Source organism: Sitophilus oryzae, unplaced genomic scaffold (genome assembly GCF_002938485.1).
Source record: "Sitophilus oryzae breed Bouriz unplaced genomic scaffold, Soryzae_2.0 scaffold_111_pilon_pilon, whole genome shotgun sequence".
NCBI lineage: Eukaryota > Metazoa > Arthropoda > Insecta > Coleoptera > Curculionidae > Sitophilus > Sitophilus oryzae.
Genome location: NW_022145749.1, coordinates 3,839,158 through 3,856,032, shown reverse-complemented (window position 1 = coordinate 3,856,032; position 16,875 = coordinate 3,839,158). Strand labels below are relative to the sequence as shown.

The 16,875-nt window shown below is 30.3% G+C and overlaps 1 protein-coding gene and 3 long non-coding RNA genes across 5 annotated transcripts; 3 read left to right on the top strand and 1 right to left on the bottom strand.

The window, feature by feature from the left end:
- Positions 1 to 98: 98 nt before the first annotated feature.
- Positions 99 to 381, top strand: LOC115884173. The gene is made up of 2 exons (XR_004050513.1): positions 99 to 158; positions 222 to 381. It is a non-coding gene; the product is annotated as an uncharacterized LOC115884173 (long non-coding RNA).
- A 2,685-nt stretch (positions 382 to 3,066) lies between these two features.
- LOC115884155 lies at positions 3,067 to 4,491 on the top strand. 2 transcript variants are annotated; one of them, XR_004050509.1, is made up of 5 exons: positions 3,067 to 3,557; positions 3,617 to 3,719; positions 3,775 to 3,939; positions 4,014 to 4,084; positions 4,294 to 4,491. It is a non-coding gene; the product is annotated as an uncharacterized LOC115884155 (long non-coding RNA). The 2 variants fall into 2 exon arrangements; XR_004050508.1 differs by having other exon boundaries at positions 3,070 to 3,557; positions 4,014 to 4,080.
- A 109-nt stretch (positions 4,492 to 4,600) lies between these two features.
- On the top strand, positions 4,601 to 5,044 carry LOC115884166. The gene is made up of 2 exons (XR_004050512.1): positions 4,601 to 4,820; positions 4,884 to 5,044. It is a non-coding gene; the product is annotated as an uncharacterized LOC115884166 (long non-coding RNA).
- Positions 5,045 to 13,799: 8,755 nt separating this feature from the next.
- On the bottom strand, positions 13,800 to 14,783 carry LOC115884140. The gene is made up of 5 exons (XM_030902650.1): positions 14,649 to 14,783; positions 14,527 to 14,591; positions 14,255 to 14,362; positions 14,029 to 14,203; positions 13,800 to 13,952 (listed from the first exon to the last, which is right to left on the bottom strand). The coding sequence occupies exons 1-5, from the start codon at positions 14,674 to 14,676 to the stop codon at positions 13,882 to 13,884; spliced, it is 447 nt and encodes a 148-aa protein (XP_030758510.1). The 5' UTR covers positions 14,677 to 14,783; the 3' UTR covers positions 13,800 to 13,881.
- Positions 14,784 to 16,875: the final 2,092 nt, after the last annotated feature.

Sequence of the window (16,875 nt, the reverse complement as noted above, 5' to 3'; positions counted from 1 at the left end):
TACTTTATTTAGAAGATCTTGTCAGGACAATGATATAAGATTACAGAAAAGTATCTGACGTAGGACAAATGTATAAAGTCTTTCAGGATACCCTTCGAGGAACAATTTAGAATGATGCAGCGTAAACTACAGTAAAGTCTGAACATTAAAGCATAAAGGTAAATAAATTATCCATACATGTGTGCAGCAAAGTCGTAATATAATAAATTTATTGTTTTCAGAAACAAAATCCACAACTTATTCTGCCAAATACAAATAGTACACATCTTATTTTACTAAGCGTGTTGACCGTACTCTTCATACACACAAAAATCGGCACCCAAGGCCTGAAATGCCAACTCTAGTATACCTATTCTATGTAATAAATATTTTTTAAGTATATTTATTTGTATTATTATCTTTCTAGATTAAAATATTTTTAATCAGTCTGAGAATCAATATGAATTTATTTTTAAAAAAGAACGAGTATACCTAAAAGCAAAAATGATTTAAGTTAGTATGTCAAAATAATAAGTTAAGGTATTTTTAGAAAACCTGTATTTTAAATTGCAAAAGCTGATAGAATTTCAAATATTTTTCAAACTAAAAAATGTATCGATCTGAATTAATTTTTTCAAATATAACCAGAAAAAAATATCTATCTTAAAGTTGCAGCTGTGGTTGCAATACTCTGTATTGCTAAAAACATTTTATTTATTAAAATTACAAAATTACGGTATAAAGTTATAAAAAAGTACTTTATAAAAAAGATCTCCAAATTGTCAAAGAAAAATAATAAAAGGGAAAATTCTGAAATTTACAGAAATTTCTTTTTCACTTTATTCAATTATGTTAATGAGAGTGAAAGTAAAGACTATGGAAGAGCTTATTCGTAGTAAAGTAACTAGTTAATTAGTTATTCTGTGTATAGCAAAGACTACCTGTAACGACCCCTAAAAGTAGTTAATAATAATTTAACATTAATAATTAGGTATTTCTTGCCTGAGTGCCTTGAGACAAAACCGGTAAAATAATAAGAACAAAATATGTGAGCAAAGGAATTCATAAAACCGTAATATGTAAAGTTGATTAAAACAAATTACATATAAATATATATAAATACTGTAAAATCAAAAAAAAGCAGCTGGAAGAGCAGCAATTTTTTTCAATTGTATAGTACTGTATGATCGAAAAAACGGCGTCAGTTAGCTTGTTAATGATTATCGATGACATTCCCCATATAATTTTAAATATAAAATGACAGCAATCATTATTTCATAGCCGACCACTGTGACCATTGTGTATTATTCTTATTACTAATACTGCACCCAATCACTTTTTGACAATAATCTATAAAAAATAAAAAGGTAATCAATTTTCATATTATAAAATAATTTATTTCATTATTACAGGCCATAGGCACAAACCGTCATTTTTACTCCGAATAGGACATGCTATTTTTTTCAAACGTCACAAATATTTTTTTAAACAATTTCAAACTTTGCAAATAATATAACAAGATTTAAAAGTAATACCTTGTAACTAATTATACCGTATGATCGAATAAAAACGGCGTCAGCGATGGCTATGAAATGACAATCGATGACATTTCCCATATAAAATGACAGCGATCTTCATTTCATAGCCATCGCTGAGGCCGTTTTTATTCGATCATACGGTACTTATATCGAGAAACTATGGTTACACTCGTTGAATTTGACACTTTATATCAGTTTAATAATATATTTTCGTACTTTTGTGCTTATGCGTAAAAGTGCTTTATTTTTATGCCTAGGCATTAAAATTATTTTATTTTATCAATCACGTCGCCAAAATTAATACTTTTTGTTGCGTTTGAAAAAAAATCATTTATTTGTAAGTTTTTATAACATATCTAATTAAATTGGGCCGAAAGGAGTCAGTTCTGAACACACATCCGTGGTTCTGAATCATTCTTAATTTATTTTTAAAAAAGAACATAAATACCTAAAACAAAAAAAAATTAAAGTTAGTAGATATGTCAAAATAATAAGTAAATTAGATATTTTAGAAAACCTGTATATTTATTTAATTGGAAAACTGATGAAATTTCATATATCTTTCAAATTAGAAATTGTATCCTAATTAATTTTTACTCTAATTGCTAAAAAACGAATATTACAAAAAATTAAGTTATAAAGTGAGTTTAGTTATATTAAAGTTCACCATATTGTCAAGAAAAAAAAAATTATTGCTTTTAAATTAAAAATTATGTGCAAGTTAGGTTAAACTACAAGTTAAACAATATAGATAATCAAAATTTTTTGATAAAATTTGCTTTTTATGATGTCAGATCATTTCTATGAAAAATACACTAGATAGAATACATTAGATTTTTATTAAAGACGCTGATGGGTAACTAAAACATTGACTAATAAACCTTGTCCATTTTAATATAAGAGGTCACGACATATTCCCCTTGGAATCTTTGTGAAGGTGTAAGGGGTGTATAATAAATTAATCCTTGTTTTATAATAAAAACCATAAAACATTCATTTGTGAATTAAATAAACGCCTGCCCTCGCCTGTCATAGGCAACCAAAAATACATATAAAAAAATCTTGTAACTTTAGATGAACTTTAGTAATTATGTCAGTAAACTCTTAATTGAGCCTCTAGTCTATTATATTTAATGTACAAATATATTATTAAATTTTAATCATAGATTAAATATTTTAATCTAAGCATTAAGTAATAAAACTATTTGTGCCCATTTATCATAAGAGGTCACGAAATATACTCTTGGTAGTACACAAAACAGTGTAAGGGGTGTAAATAAAATGTATAATCATTGATTTTCTATAATATAAACTATAAAACATTTATTTCTTATTTGTGAGAATAAAAAAACAAAACAATGCATAATATAAACTATTTTAGAATTAGGTATAGGCAACCAAACACACAAGAAAAATAATTTAGATAAAACCTTGTAATTATTTATTAAATATGTCAATAAAGTCTTAATTAAATCTCTAGTCTATTTTTATTTTATATTTACATAATATAAATACCTTACACTCTTTTTCCGATACAGAAAATTTTGTTAATTGCTGCTTGAAAATGCGACAACCTGACAACGCTGTTTTTAACGTTCGGGACGCGTTCGGGTGGACGACTCTACCCGAACAACTGGTAGGACAGATGCTCATTAGGACAGATGTGGTTCTCCCGCGGTATTCGTCCTACGGGGTATTTGTCCTACCAACCGAACGTCACTTCGGGCATGTTCGGTAGTCCTAAAAATTCCTGTTTCAGGAATTTTGTCCTGGCTAACGTACTAAATCTGTCAACGTCGCATACTTTTCAATCTTGTTTTGTTTTGGAATTTGACAAGATTAACCTCAGAAAAAGTTTAAAATTATAATTTTTATGAACATTGACGAATAATGTTATGAATAATGTAATAGAACCTGATATAAAATAATCCGGAAATATTTACAAATAAAGCATAAACAAAATGAAAGTGATAGCAACACGATTACCTTTGATAATGTGTTTTTTATATAAGAATACGTCTACATGGGTTGAAATCTCAGGTGTGTATCTAGATAATATGTATTCAAACAAAAGCTGTAAAACGATTAACAATTTTTAGAAAATATTAAGCTATCCACAAATTCCTGAAAATAAATTAGCCGTGATTTGCGGAAAAAATGTTCTTAATTATTTTTCCCACATGATGTCCTTTCAGGTTCCAGGTATGTGATATTGTTTTAATTGCAAGATCGTAGCTTACAAAAATTCATTCTTCAGGAAACAGCACGGGCATGTATTAGGCATAATAAGTAATTATAAAAATATGAGCAAAAATGAGATGGTTTAAAAGAGTGAAAATTTTAAGGTTAAGAAATCTGAAACTCAAAGGAAAACTGATTAAAAACTGATAAATAAGTACCGTTAAACTGGAAAAGCAAACTAGTAAGTATTTTATTATGAATCTATTCACTATAACATTGTGGTATTTTACGAAATGTATTTCTTTTGAATTACAGCTATACGCATAATACAAAAGACAATTTATCATCTTTAAAACCATAAGGCATATGATATATGAGATAGGTAGGTATGTACCATGTGGTAGGTACAATATGATCGAAAAAAAAACGGCGTCAGTGATGGCTATGAAATGAAGATCGGTGTCTTTTATATGTAAAATTATATAGGGAATGTCAAGGATCGTCATTTCCAAGCCAACTGGACGCCGTTTTTTCGATTATATGAGACATAAGTGTCAGCCTTCCTAGACCACAGACCTTTATATTATACTTCTAGCACAAGGACATATCGGCAAGCCTTAGGTTGGTGTTTACGCGTGTAGGTGTGAATCGCTATGGTGATCTGGTCGGAGATAGAAAAATATAAAATATTTATTACATAACCACACTTAATCTGATGATTTCCTATGCATTCAATACCAAGTTCAATACATCTGATTGTAATAAGCATATTGGCCATACTCTTCATATACATGAAAATCGTATCAATCGTGTATCACATAGCACATTTAAGAGGACTGATCCTATAAAGGCATTTATTTTTGTTTTCTATTTATAACCTCGTTAACTCATTTATTTTGTAGATTTATTGAATATTAAGCTCTAGGATAAAAAAACCTGCTTAGACAGAACATGGGTATTTTCGAATACTTTATTTAGAAGATCTTGTCAGGACAATGATATAAGATTACAGAAAAATATCTGACGTAGGACAAATGTATAAAGTCTTCAGGATACCCTTCGGGAACAATTTAGAATGATGCAGCGTAAACTACAGTAAAGTCTGAACATTAAAGCATAAAGGTAAATAAATTATCCATACATGTGTGCAGCAAAGTCGTAATATAATAAATTTATTGTTTTCAGAAACAAAATCCACAACTTATTCTGCCAAATACAAATAGTACACATCTTATTTTACTAAGCGTGTTGACCGTACTCTTCATACACACAAAAATCGGCACCCAAGGCCTGAAATGCCAACTCTAGTATACCTATTCTATGTAATAAATATTTTTTTAAGTATATTTATTTGTATTATTATCTTTCTAGATTAAAATATTTTTAATCAGTCTGAGAATCAATATGAATTTATTTTTAAAAAAGAACGAGTATACCTAAAAGCAAAAATGATTTAAGTTAGTATGTCAAAATAATAAGTTAAGGTATTTTTAGAAAACCTGTATTTTAAATTGCAAAAGCTGATAGAATTTCAAATATTTTTCAAACTAAAAAAATGTATCGATCTGAATTAATTTTTCAAATATAACCAGAAAAAAATATCTATCTTAAAGTTGCAGCTGTGGTTGCAATACTCTGTATTGCTAAAAAACATTTTATTTATTAAAATTACAAAATTACGGTATAAAGTTATAAAAAAGTACTTTATAAAAAAAGATCTCCAAATTGTCAAGAAAATAATAAAAAGGGAAAATTCTGAAATTTACAGAAATTTCTTTTTCACTTTATTCCAATTATGTTAATGAGAGTGAAAGTAAAGACTATGGAGAGCTTATTCGTAGTAAAGTAACTAGTTAATTAGTTATTCTGTGTATAGCAAAGACTACCTGTAACGACCCCTAAAAGTAGTTAATAATAATTTAACATTAATAATTAGGTATTTCTTGCCTGAGTGCCTTGAGACAAAACCGGTAAAATAATAAGAACAAAATATGTGAGCAAAGGAATTCATAAAAACCGTAATATGTAAAGTTGATTAAAACAAATTACATATAAATATATATAAATACTGTAAAATCAAAAAAAAAACAGCTGGAAGAGCAGCAATTTTTTTTCAATTGTATAGTACTGTATGATCGAAAAAAAACGGCGTCCAGTTAGCTTGTTAATGATTATCGATGACATTCCCCATATAATTTTAAATATAAAATGACAGCAATCATTATTTCATAGCCGACCACTGTGACCATTGTGTATTATTCTTATTACTAATACTGCACCCAATCACTTTTTTGACAATAATCTATAAAAAATAAAAAGGTAAACAATTTTTCATATTATAAAATAATTTATTTCATTACAGGCCATAGGCACAAACCGTCATTTTTACTCCGAATAGGACATGCTATTTTTTTCAAACGTCACAAATATTTTTTTAAACAATTTCAAACTTTGCAAATAATATAACAAGATTTAAAAGTAAATACCTTAACTAAATTATACCGTATGATCCAGAATAAAAACGGCGTCAGCGATGGCTATGAAATAGCGATGACATTTCCCATATAAATTTACATATAAAATGACAGCGATCTTCCTTTCAGTAGCCACGCTGAGGCCGTTTTATTCGATCATACGGTACTTATATCGAAAAACTATGGTTGTCAGGTTGAATTTGACACTTTATCAAGTTTAGCAATATATTTCGTACTTTTTATGTTATGCGTAAAAAGTGCTTTATTTTATGCCTATGGGCATTAAAATACTAAATTTTATCAATCACGTCGCCAAAATTAATACTTTTGTTGCGTTTTTAAAAAAAATCATTTATTTGTAAGTTTTATAACATAAATTAAATTGGGCCGAAAGGAGTCAGTTCTGCACACATCCGTAATTCTGAATTCTTAATTTATTTTAAAAATTGAACATAAATACCTAAAAACAAAAAAAATAAAAGTTAGTAGATATGTCAAAATAATAAGTAAATTAGATATTTTTAGAAAACCTGTATATTTATTTAATTGGAAAAACTGATGAAATTTCATATATCTTTCAAATTAGAAAGTATTATCTAATTAATTTTTTACTCTAATTGCTAAAAACGAATATTACAAAAACTAAGTTATAAAAGTGAGTTTAGTTATATTAAAGTTCACCATATTGTCAAGAAAAAAATAGACTGGGAGGCCCAATTAAAAATTATGTGCAAGTTAGGTTAAAGTTAAACAATATAGTTACAAGATTTTGATAAATTTACTTTGGATGTCAAGATCATTTCTATGAAAAGGCTAGATAGAACTCACATTAGATTTTTTATTAAAGACGCTGATGGGTAACTAAAACATTTACTATAAACCTTGTCCATTTTTAATATAAGAGGTCACGACATATTCCCGTTGGAATCTTTGTGAAGGTGTAAGGGGTGTATAAGTCAATGTCTTTAGTTATAATAAAAACCATAAGCGTTCATTTATTTGTGGATGTTAAATAAACGCCTGCCCATAGCCTGTCATCTGACATCCAAAAATACATATAAAAAATCTTTTGACTTTAGATGAACTTTTTACATCAGTTTTTTCCAATTAAATAAATATACAGGTTTTCTAAAAATATCTAGTCTATTATATTTTAACATGTACAAATAACTTTTATTAAATTTTAATCATAGATTAAATATTTTAATCTAAGCATTAAGTAATAAAACTATTTGTGCCCATTTATCATATGAGTGTTCAGAAATATACTCTTGGTAGTACACAAAACAGTGTAAGGGAGTGTAAATACAATGTATAATCATTGATTGTTTATAATATAAACTCTAAAACATTTATTTCTTATTTGTGAGAATAAAAAAAACAAATTTTAATGCCATAATATAAACTATTTTAGAATTAGGTATAGGCAACCAAACACACAAGAAAAATAATAAACTAGATAAAACCTTGTAATTATTTATTAAATATAACTAATAGTCTTAATTAAGTCTCTAGTCTATGTTTTACATTTATATTTACATAATATAAATACCTTACTCTCTTTCCGATACAGAAAATTTTGTTAATTGCTTCTTGAAAATGCGACAACCTGACAACGCCGTTTTAACGTTCGATTATTTGCAAAGTTTGGAAATTGTTTAAAAAAAATATTTGTGACGTTTGAAAAAATAGCATGTCCTATTCGAGTAAAATGACGGTTTGTGCCTATGGCCTGTAATGAAATAAATTATTTTATATAATATGAAAAAAATTGTTTACCTTTTTTTTATTTTTTATAGATTATTGTCAAAAAGTGATTGGTGTGCAGTATTAGTAATAAGAATAATAACGTTGGTCACAGTGGTTTGGCTATGATCAAGCATTGCTGTCATTTTATGTGTCGAAAATTATATGGGTATTTATATCGATAATCAATAAAAAGCTAACTAGACTTAGTACGTTTTTATTGACGATCATACAGTAATATTACAATTGAAAAAATTGCTGCTCTTATAATTGCTAAAATAGTTTGATTTTACAGTATTTGTATATATTTATATGTAATCTTTTAATAATTTATATTATAAAAAATCTAAGGAATTACTTTACACTGTTATTTCTGTTTTATGTACTAGACACACGACCTCTGTCAGACAAATGAACTCAATGCTGTCTTAGATTAAAATATTTAATCTATAGATTAAGAACTAATAACTTTATTGTGCATTAAATATAGTACAGGTAGTTTGCCACTACACAGAATAATTAAATTAACTAAAGTTACAGATTTATTTGTTGAATATGACGAGCGGCGAGTCTTTACTTTCTCTCATTAACATGACATTGTTTTGAGTGAAAAAACAATTTCTGTAAATGCACCCCTTTTCTCTCTTTTATTATTTTTCTTGACAAAATGGACATCTTTTTTTTAGTCAATGTTTTTTATTACTTTATCACCGTCTTTAAAATGATCTGGTAATAAATAAAGTGTTTTTTAGCAATCTGCACGATTATCTATTTAACAAACCAACTGCAACTTGAAGATAGATATTTTTTTCTGGTTATGCTTTGAAAAATTAATTCAGATCATTTAAAAGCAATAATTTAGCTTGAAAATATGGTGAAATTAACTAGCTTTCAATTAAAAATACAGGTTTTCTAAAATTCCTTGCACCGCTGATTCAGAAAGTGAGCATTGGGATGCAGTTCTGAGCCCAGATACCATAATTTCATCAGTTTCAATTAAATATACAGGATTTTCAAGCTAATTGCAATATTTGACATATCTACCTTTCTTTGGGCCTGTTCTTTAAAAATAGAATAGAACCGATTAAAAATATTTTTAATCTAGAAAGATAATAATACAAATGTTATATACTTTTAAATAAATATTTTTAATAGAATAGCTATACTAATTTGGCGACGTCAGGAAACTTGGGTGCCGATTTTTGTGTGTAAGAGTACATAAAAACACGCTTTACGCCATAAGATGTGTACTATTTGATATAAACTGGCAGAATTCAACGAGTGGATTTTGTTTCTGAAAACAATAAATTTATTATGATCGAACAAAAACGGCCTCAGCGATTTATTGAAATGAAGATCGCTGTCGCCCATTCAGACTTTACTGAAATGTCATCGTTGCATCATTCATAATTGTCTCTGAGGGTATCCTCGCCTTTATACATTTGTCCCACGTCAGATATATTTCTGTAATCTTAAATCAGTGTCCTGACAAGATCTTTCTAAATAAAGTGTTTTAAAATACCCATGTTCTGTCTGGAGCATGTTTGTAATCCTAAGCTTAATATTCAATAAATATACAAAAATTGAGTTACACAGAGGTTATAAATAGAAAACAAAATAAAATGCCTTAATAGGATCAGTCTACTTAATATGTGCTATGTGATTCATGTATATGAAGAGTAAGGCTTTAAACATGCTTAAGTATCATCGACTGTCTGTAACAATAACTGAACGTATTCGATCGCATAGGAAATCATGAGATTAAGTGTGAACTTTTGTAATAAATGTTTATATGTATTTGTTTTAATCAATTGTGATCACCATAGCGATTCACACCTATTTTGTTCTTATATTTTACCGGTTTTAAGGCTTGCCAATACTGTCCTTAATGTTAAAGTATACATTAACACGCAGAATAGATACAGCAAGTCTTTAACATACACTTAATAACTCACTAACTCGAAAAGCTGCTCCAGTGATCTTTACTTTGACTCATGGAGCAGAGTGAAGTGAAACTCAGGAGTATTGTAATTTTACATTTAAAGACTTTATAATCTTCATTTCACAGCCATCATGCGACGCAAAGCAGTTTTTAACGGCTCATATTGTAGCTACCACATGTGTTTTTTTTCTGGTTATATTTGAAAGGTATTCCGAATCGTACCTTAAAGTTTGAAAAATTGTCTTTTGTACTATCGCTTTAGCTGTAATTCAAAAAAGAAATACATTCGTAAAAATACCAATAATGTTATAGTGAATAGATTCATAATAAACATTTTAACAACGGAGTCAAAACCTGCTTAACTATTGACACGCTTACTAATCATTTTGCTTTAGATATATAAATTCATGCCGATTCTCAGACTGCATTAAAATGACTGTTTTGAAGTAATGTCTAATCTATATTTAAAATAGCAATGGAGCCGGAAGACAGAACAGACAATCAGCCATCACATGCCTGAAGTGTCGATCCAACGGCTTATTGCTGATATTGTGATTTGTTTCTGGCTGTGCAAGATTGTTACGAGTTTCAACAGAACATTATTTACGACTTTTGCCTCACCTGAGACTGTACATTGCAGACTGCATTGTTCAGAAAAACTCCTGGGCCGCACTGTTCGTTTGCTCGACTTCTGTCAGATATTCTGTAATTCGTGAATTATCAGGCTGACTACAATACCCATGTTCTTCTAAGCAGCAAGAAGCAATATTCTAAAAATAAATGAGTCACGCCTCCAAAAAACAAAACAAATGCCGTGATCGTGCTGCCGACAGATACTATGTGCCTGACCAGCGACATTTTTGTATGAAACTGGCGAATATCGAGTGACGTTCGGTTGGTGATTCTCCGCAGGACGAATACCGCCACCTCCGGTATTCGTCCTTACGGGGGTATTTGTCCCACCAACCGAACGCGTCACTTCGGGCATGTTCAGAAGTCCTAAAATTCCTGTTTTGAATTTGATGCAAGAAATAATCAGAAAAAGTTTAAAATTATAATTTTTCTGGCGGCATTGACGAATAATGCTGCGAATAAGTGTAATAGAACCTGATATGAAATAACCGAAATACGCCTACAACATAATCGAACAACGGCGTCCGGTTGAGCTGAAATGACGATCTTTGATAATCCCTGTTTTTTATATAACACCGATACGTCTTTCATAGCCGTGAAATGCATCAGGTGTGTACCTACATGTTATGTCATCTCAAACATAAGTTTAAAAGACGATAAAACAATCTTTTAGAAAACTATTGCACTGCTTAGCTGTAATTCCTGAAAATAAAATAGCCGATTTGCGGAAAAATGATTTCTTAATTATTTTTCCCACATGATGTCCTTTCAGGTTCCAGGTGCTGATATTGTTCATTAACCTGCAAGATCGTAGCTTACAAAAATTCATTCTTCATGCCCTGTCATGCCTGGGCATGTATTAGGCATAATTTATAATTAACACTGATTTAGACGGCAACTGACATGGTTTAAAAGAGTGAAAATTTTAAGGTTAAGAAATCTGAAACTCAAAGGAAAAACTGATTAAAACTGATAAATAAGTACTGTTAAACTGGAAAAATCTATTCACCATAACGGTCAGATATAACACCCTCCGAATTTGGCATTTATTAATATATCAGTCGAAAGCATACACTTAAATAAAATTTTAAGCAAAAAAAAATTGCGGATGAACCACAATTTATTGAAAAATAAATAAATTAAAAGTGCATTTTTAGGTTATGGTGAAGTTGTATAAGCGTGTAATTATTGTAAAATATGACGATTATATGCATTTTTTATTAATATAAAGGTCAGAATTAATCAGTGAGAAGCATTAAGTCAAAATAGAGTTGGTGATATCTTTTGTAATATTTGCCTGATCAATTTACTCTTTCGATTCAAACTTGCCACCGGAGCCGTCTGTCACCATTTGTTGTTAAGGATGTAAGCTGCCTAAAGCATTGTTGCCAAAGTTATTTCTTGTTTGTATGATACATAATACCGTATGATGGAAAAAAACGGCGTCCAGCTGGCTTGGAAATGACGATCGATATGACATTCCCCATATAATTTTGCCTATAAAATGACAGCGATGTACATTTCATAGCCATGGCTGACGCCGTTTTTTTTCGATCATTCGGTACGTTACACATGATACAAAAAAAATTGAGACCGAAAGAGTTTTGATTGCGTTGGTTTCAACCTTTCCGTGAGTGTGTTAATCTTTTGTTTTGTTTTTTATTTTAATACGAATCTGATTGCTTTCACTTGATTTTACGTGCCGGTCGCCGGACGAACAAATTCTTATACAGTAGCGCTGTCACGATAAGAACAGATTATAAGTTATTTTAAAATCAAGACATTGAAAGCACTCAGATTCGTATTAAAATATAAAAAAACAACAGGTTAACCCCTTAAACAAGTTGAAACCAACGCAATCAAAAACTCTTTTTCAAACTAACTGTAGTTATAAATAGTCAGATCTCGTAGGCAAAATATCAGCTATGGGTAGGAGCAGTTCAGACGATCGCCTTTTCTTGATTTTAAAATAATCTGTTGTTAACGCGAGTTTTCTTCGGACCAGCACGTGTTTTTTTAATGAACCTTTCAAGAAGAAATGAATGAATCTGGCAACGCCGACAAAATTTGGAGGAGTTTTCGCATAGAAAGTAGCCTGTTGTAGCAATAATTAGATGTTTATTTTTTCATTAAATTATGGATCATCCACACTTTTTTTGGCTTGAAATACTTATTTCGATGTATGCTTTCGAGTGATATAAAAAAAGTACAAAATTCGGAGGGTGTAATTTTTGGTTTGGTTTCGTGTTTGATATTCTAACTACATCTATTACAAACCTTAAGTGCTTTTAGTGAGTAACTGTATTTTTTATTATTCTTTGTGTATCCTGTAAAGTAAAAAAAATATATATTTCAAGAAATATAAAAAAATGCAATAGATATCAAACAGATTCATAAAAACTACTTACAATTATTGTACATAATTATATATTTCAAGTGTTATTTGATGTTTGGTCCCATTACCAACATTACCTTATTTAGGTCTTCTCTACTAACTCAACTCTTAAACCTGTTAAATACTTTATTTAAACTGTTAAACCTTCTTTATATTTTAAAACTGATTTACAACAATCTGTAATGCCCGCGCTGTTTCCTGAAATATAAGTTTTAATCTATTTATTATCATATAGTACATATTACAAACCTGAAAATTACTGATACGAGGAAACTTCTCAAAATAATTAGAGACCTTTTTACAAACATCTAGACTAATTTATTTTCATGAATTTGTGAACGAGTCAATGTTTTCTAATACGTTTTTAAGCGTTTTACACATTTGAAATATCTTCTAACCTATTTGTCAATTCTTGATCGGTGAAAAGATTATTTATAACTATATAATTAGTACTGCAGATTGCAGGTTAAATAAAAGAACAAAATCAAGTAGAATTTGTGAATAAAAACTCAAAAAATAATGAAAATATTTAGAAAAAGGAACCGTAAACGTCAATGTCAGCCAAGTGTCAGAGTTCAATTCAGGGCCATGTAAGTGAAATATTAAAAATGGTTCCAGCCAAAGTTTCCCAATTATGACGGATGATGGCGCTGATCGTCAACATTTTTGGACAGGGATTTTGCTTACCGACAATACGACGTGAGCTACGACCGGACCAGGACCAATCAGTGTTACCAGATTGGGCGATTTATCACAAATTGGGCGATTTTCCGATTGCTCTGGCGACCTAAATTTTAGGAAAATCGCAAGTCGCCATTTGGGCGATTTTGGCTAAGATACTTATGGCACCAGTCAATCAATGCATTGCCAATATTGACTTAATTCTTGTAATTATTATAGACATCGCACTATCTGAGAAATTCTACATGAAATAACTTGGAATATGAACCATGCATTTACTAACTCATTACAACATACCTATTGTTTGATATTCTAACTATATCTATTACAAACCTTAAGTGTTTTAAGTGTATAATTGTATTTCCTATTTTTTTTTGTGTATGCTGTAAAGTAAAAACAATATATTTCATAAAATATAAAAACAATGCAATATTAAATAGATTCATAAAAACTACTTACAATTATTGTACATATTGTATATTTCACATCTTATTTGGTCTTTGGTGCCATTCCCAACATCAGCTGTCTTCAATTTCTTCTTCTGTCTTAAAGTCTTCCCAACTAACTCGTCTTTTGGACCTTCTTTATATTTCGAAACTGACTTGCAGCTAATTTGTAAAGCCCGTGCTGTTTCCTGAAATATAAGTTTTAATCTACATATCCTAAAAATATGACAATTACAAACCTGAAGGGGACTTATATGAGGAAAATTCTTCACAAAATAATTGTAGACATTTTTTACAAATATCTGGGCTAGTTTATTCCCACAAATTTGTGGATGAGACATAGCTTCCTAAAAAAAATTAAGTGCTTTACACATTTTGAATATCTTCCTGGCTATTCCTGAGTTCTTGAGCAGTGAAGATTATTTATATATAAACAAAACATCATTCTTAAAGGTGATTACAATGTCATCACTTTGTTTATGATTAATGCTTCACTTAAAACTATTTATACCTGATCCATTTGATTTTCATTATCACTATCCGAAATATTTGGCAACGGATTATTGCTAAATGTTTCTAAAAATATTAAATTAAATAAAACTAACAGAGATGCGTTATAGGTTATGATCTTACCTTTAAAAAAAAAGCTTGTACTGGCCATATTATTAAACTACCGAATACTATAAAAATACAAACAACACAAACACAAAACGATAACTATATAACAAGAACTACAAGCTAAATTAAAGAACACAGAACAAAATCAAATAGAAACTCAAAACACAAATATTCAAAATCACAAACACGGGCCGCAGCGTCGATCGTCGATCAGAATAATCTACCACAGAAGAAATGCAAGGAAGGTTGGAAGAATCGATTTGAGCTATGGATTTGAATCTAGGTATTTTTGGTTTTCAAGCCTTCCATTCTGAAGTCGGCCATATTGGGAAGTTTTACGTGAATACAAGTATAGACTAAGACAGGGTAGTTCAAGGGCAAGGGCCACTGTGCTGTTTGTTGTATCGTTTGGATTTTGTAGCATGGCAAAGAGTGAAAACTCTGACTTTAAAATAACAATATTTCACAGACGCTTAAAGATAGACATACGTGTGTAAGTCGACGAGGTAGTGGCCGCAAGACGTAATAGAACTATGTAAATTGTCCTGCATGGGCCCCTGTCAGTTATAATCGATTCTTCGAGACGCAAAGATTTAATCCGAAGGCCGGATCTTCTGGTGTATGGGGGCTATTGCCTATAGTTAAATCCCGGTTAAACCCTCGTAAATTTCTCAAACGGTTGTATTAAAATTACTACAGTTTCAATGGCAGCTTCTTTGGTCAATGGTTTTTTACAGTTACAACACCCAGCCGAGTTTTTGAAAATCCTTAAAATAAAAAATCTGTTTGTGTCTTATATTCTTGGACACTGTGTAAAATTTTTCCTACTGAAATGGGTTTTAGGAATAGATTCTAAGAACGACATTAAAGGCTTTGGTATGAGTGACAGCAACTTTGATGCTATAAAAGCAATTTGGCCAATTCGAAATGTGGAAGAATTGAAAAAGGAAGAAAACATAACAGATGATTTTGAAGATGTTGATGATTTTGATTACAGTTAAATATTATTGTTTTATTTTATACAAATTTATTTGTCTATCTCATCTAATAAAATTGTTTCTATTGTCTCTACCGGGTGACGCACCTGGTATATAAAATTGTTACTAGGTATTGTCTCTGTATAAAATTGTTTCTATTGTCTCTATATAAAATTGTTTCTATTGTCTCTATATAAAATTGTTTCTATTGTAAAATTTCACATTCAAATATATTTTTTGTAAGGGTAAAGATATGTAATATATTGTTAAGGATTCCGTTAGTCTGTTTAATTTAAACACATTTTAAAAACAACAACGTTTTTTGAAATATGTGTCAGCCAACAAATTGAATTTAATTGTTTTATTGCACTTCTGAAACGTTCTTCCCGAAAATTTATAAACTAATGTCGAATTTGAAAATTACTACTAACTGTCAGGGTGCAGCCACACTATCCTAAAAACGGCGTATCGGCGTAACGGCGTAACGACCTTGAATCGATTTCCAGTAATTCTATTGGCTGAAATATTTGACAGATGAGTTTGACAGATAAAATTTCTGACAGATGCTTTTTCAGCCAATAGAATTACTGGAAATCCATTCAAGGTCATTACGCCGTTACGCCGATACGCCGTTTTTAGGATAGTGTGGCTGCACCCTCAGGGTACATCCACACTATCCTAGAAACGGTGTATCGGCGTAACGACCTTGAATAGATTTCCAGTAATTCTATTGGCTGAAATTTTTGACAGATAAAATTTCTGACAGATGAATTTTTCAGCCAATAGAATTACTGGAAATCTATTCAAGGTCGTTACGCCGATACGCCGTTCCCCTGAGGTGCATCCATAATATCCTAGAAAAAAGCGGAACAGCGTATCAGCGTAACGACCTTGATGATATCTCTGCTGATATAATGCTTAATCGATTTCCAGTAATTCTATCGGCTGAAAATTTCATCTGTCAAAAATTTCAGCCATTAGAATTGCTGGAAATTGATCCAAGGTCGTTACGCCGATACGGCGCGGCGCGGCCTTCCGCTTTTTTTAGGATGATGTGGATGCACCCTCACTAGCATGATACAAGGAGGGTTGTGACCAAACCAAACCAAACCAAACCAAACCCTTCTTGTATCATGCCTCACTAGCAAATTGCCATGGCAACACCAGCCATCTTGATTGTCATTTTATTGAAAAATCGCTCTTTATATTCAAAGCTTTTTATTCAAAATCTGAAACAGAGAAGTATAGGAAACCCTAATATAGTT

Excerpts from the sequence above, each read along its gene's own strand:
- LOC115884140 (XM_030902650.1), bottom strand. The coding sequence starts at position 14,676 with ATGGCCAGTACAAGCTTTTTTTTTAAAG. Across the intron at positions 14,363-14,526 it reads ATGAAAATCAAATGGATCAG|GAAGCTATGTCTCATCCACA; the intron begins GTATAAATAGTT and ends AATTTTTTTTAG. Across the intron at positions 14,204-14,254 it reads CTCATATAAGTCCCCTTCAG|GAAACAGCACGGGCTTTACA; the intron begins GTTTGTAATTGT and ends CTTATATTTCAG.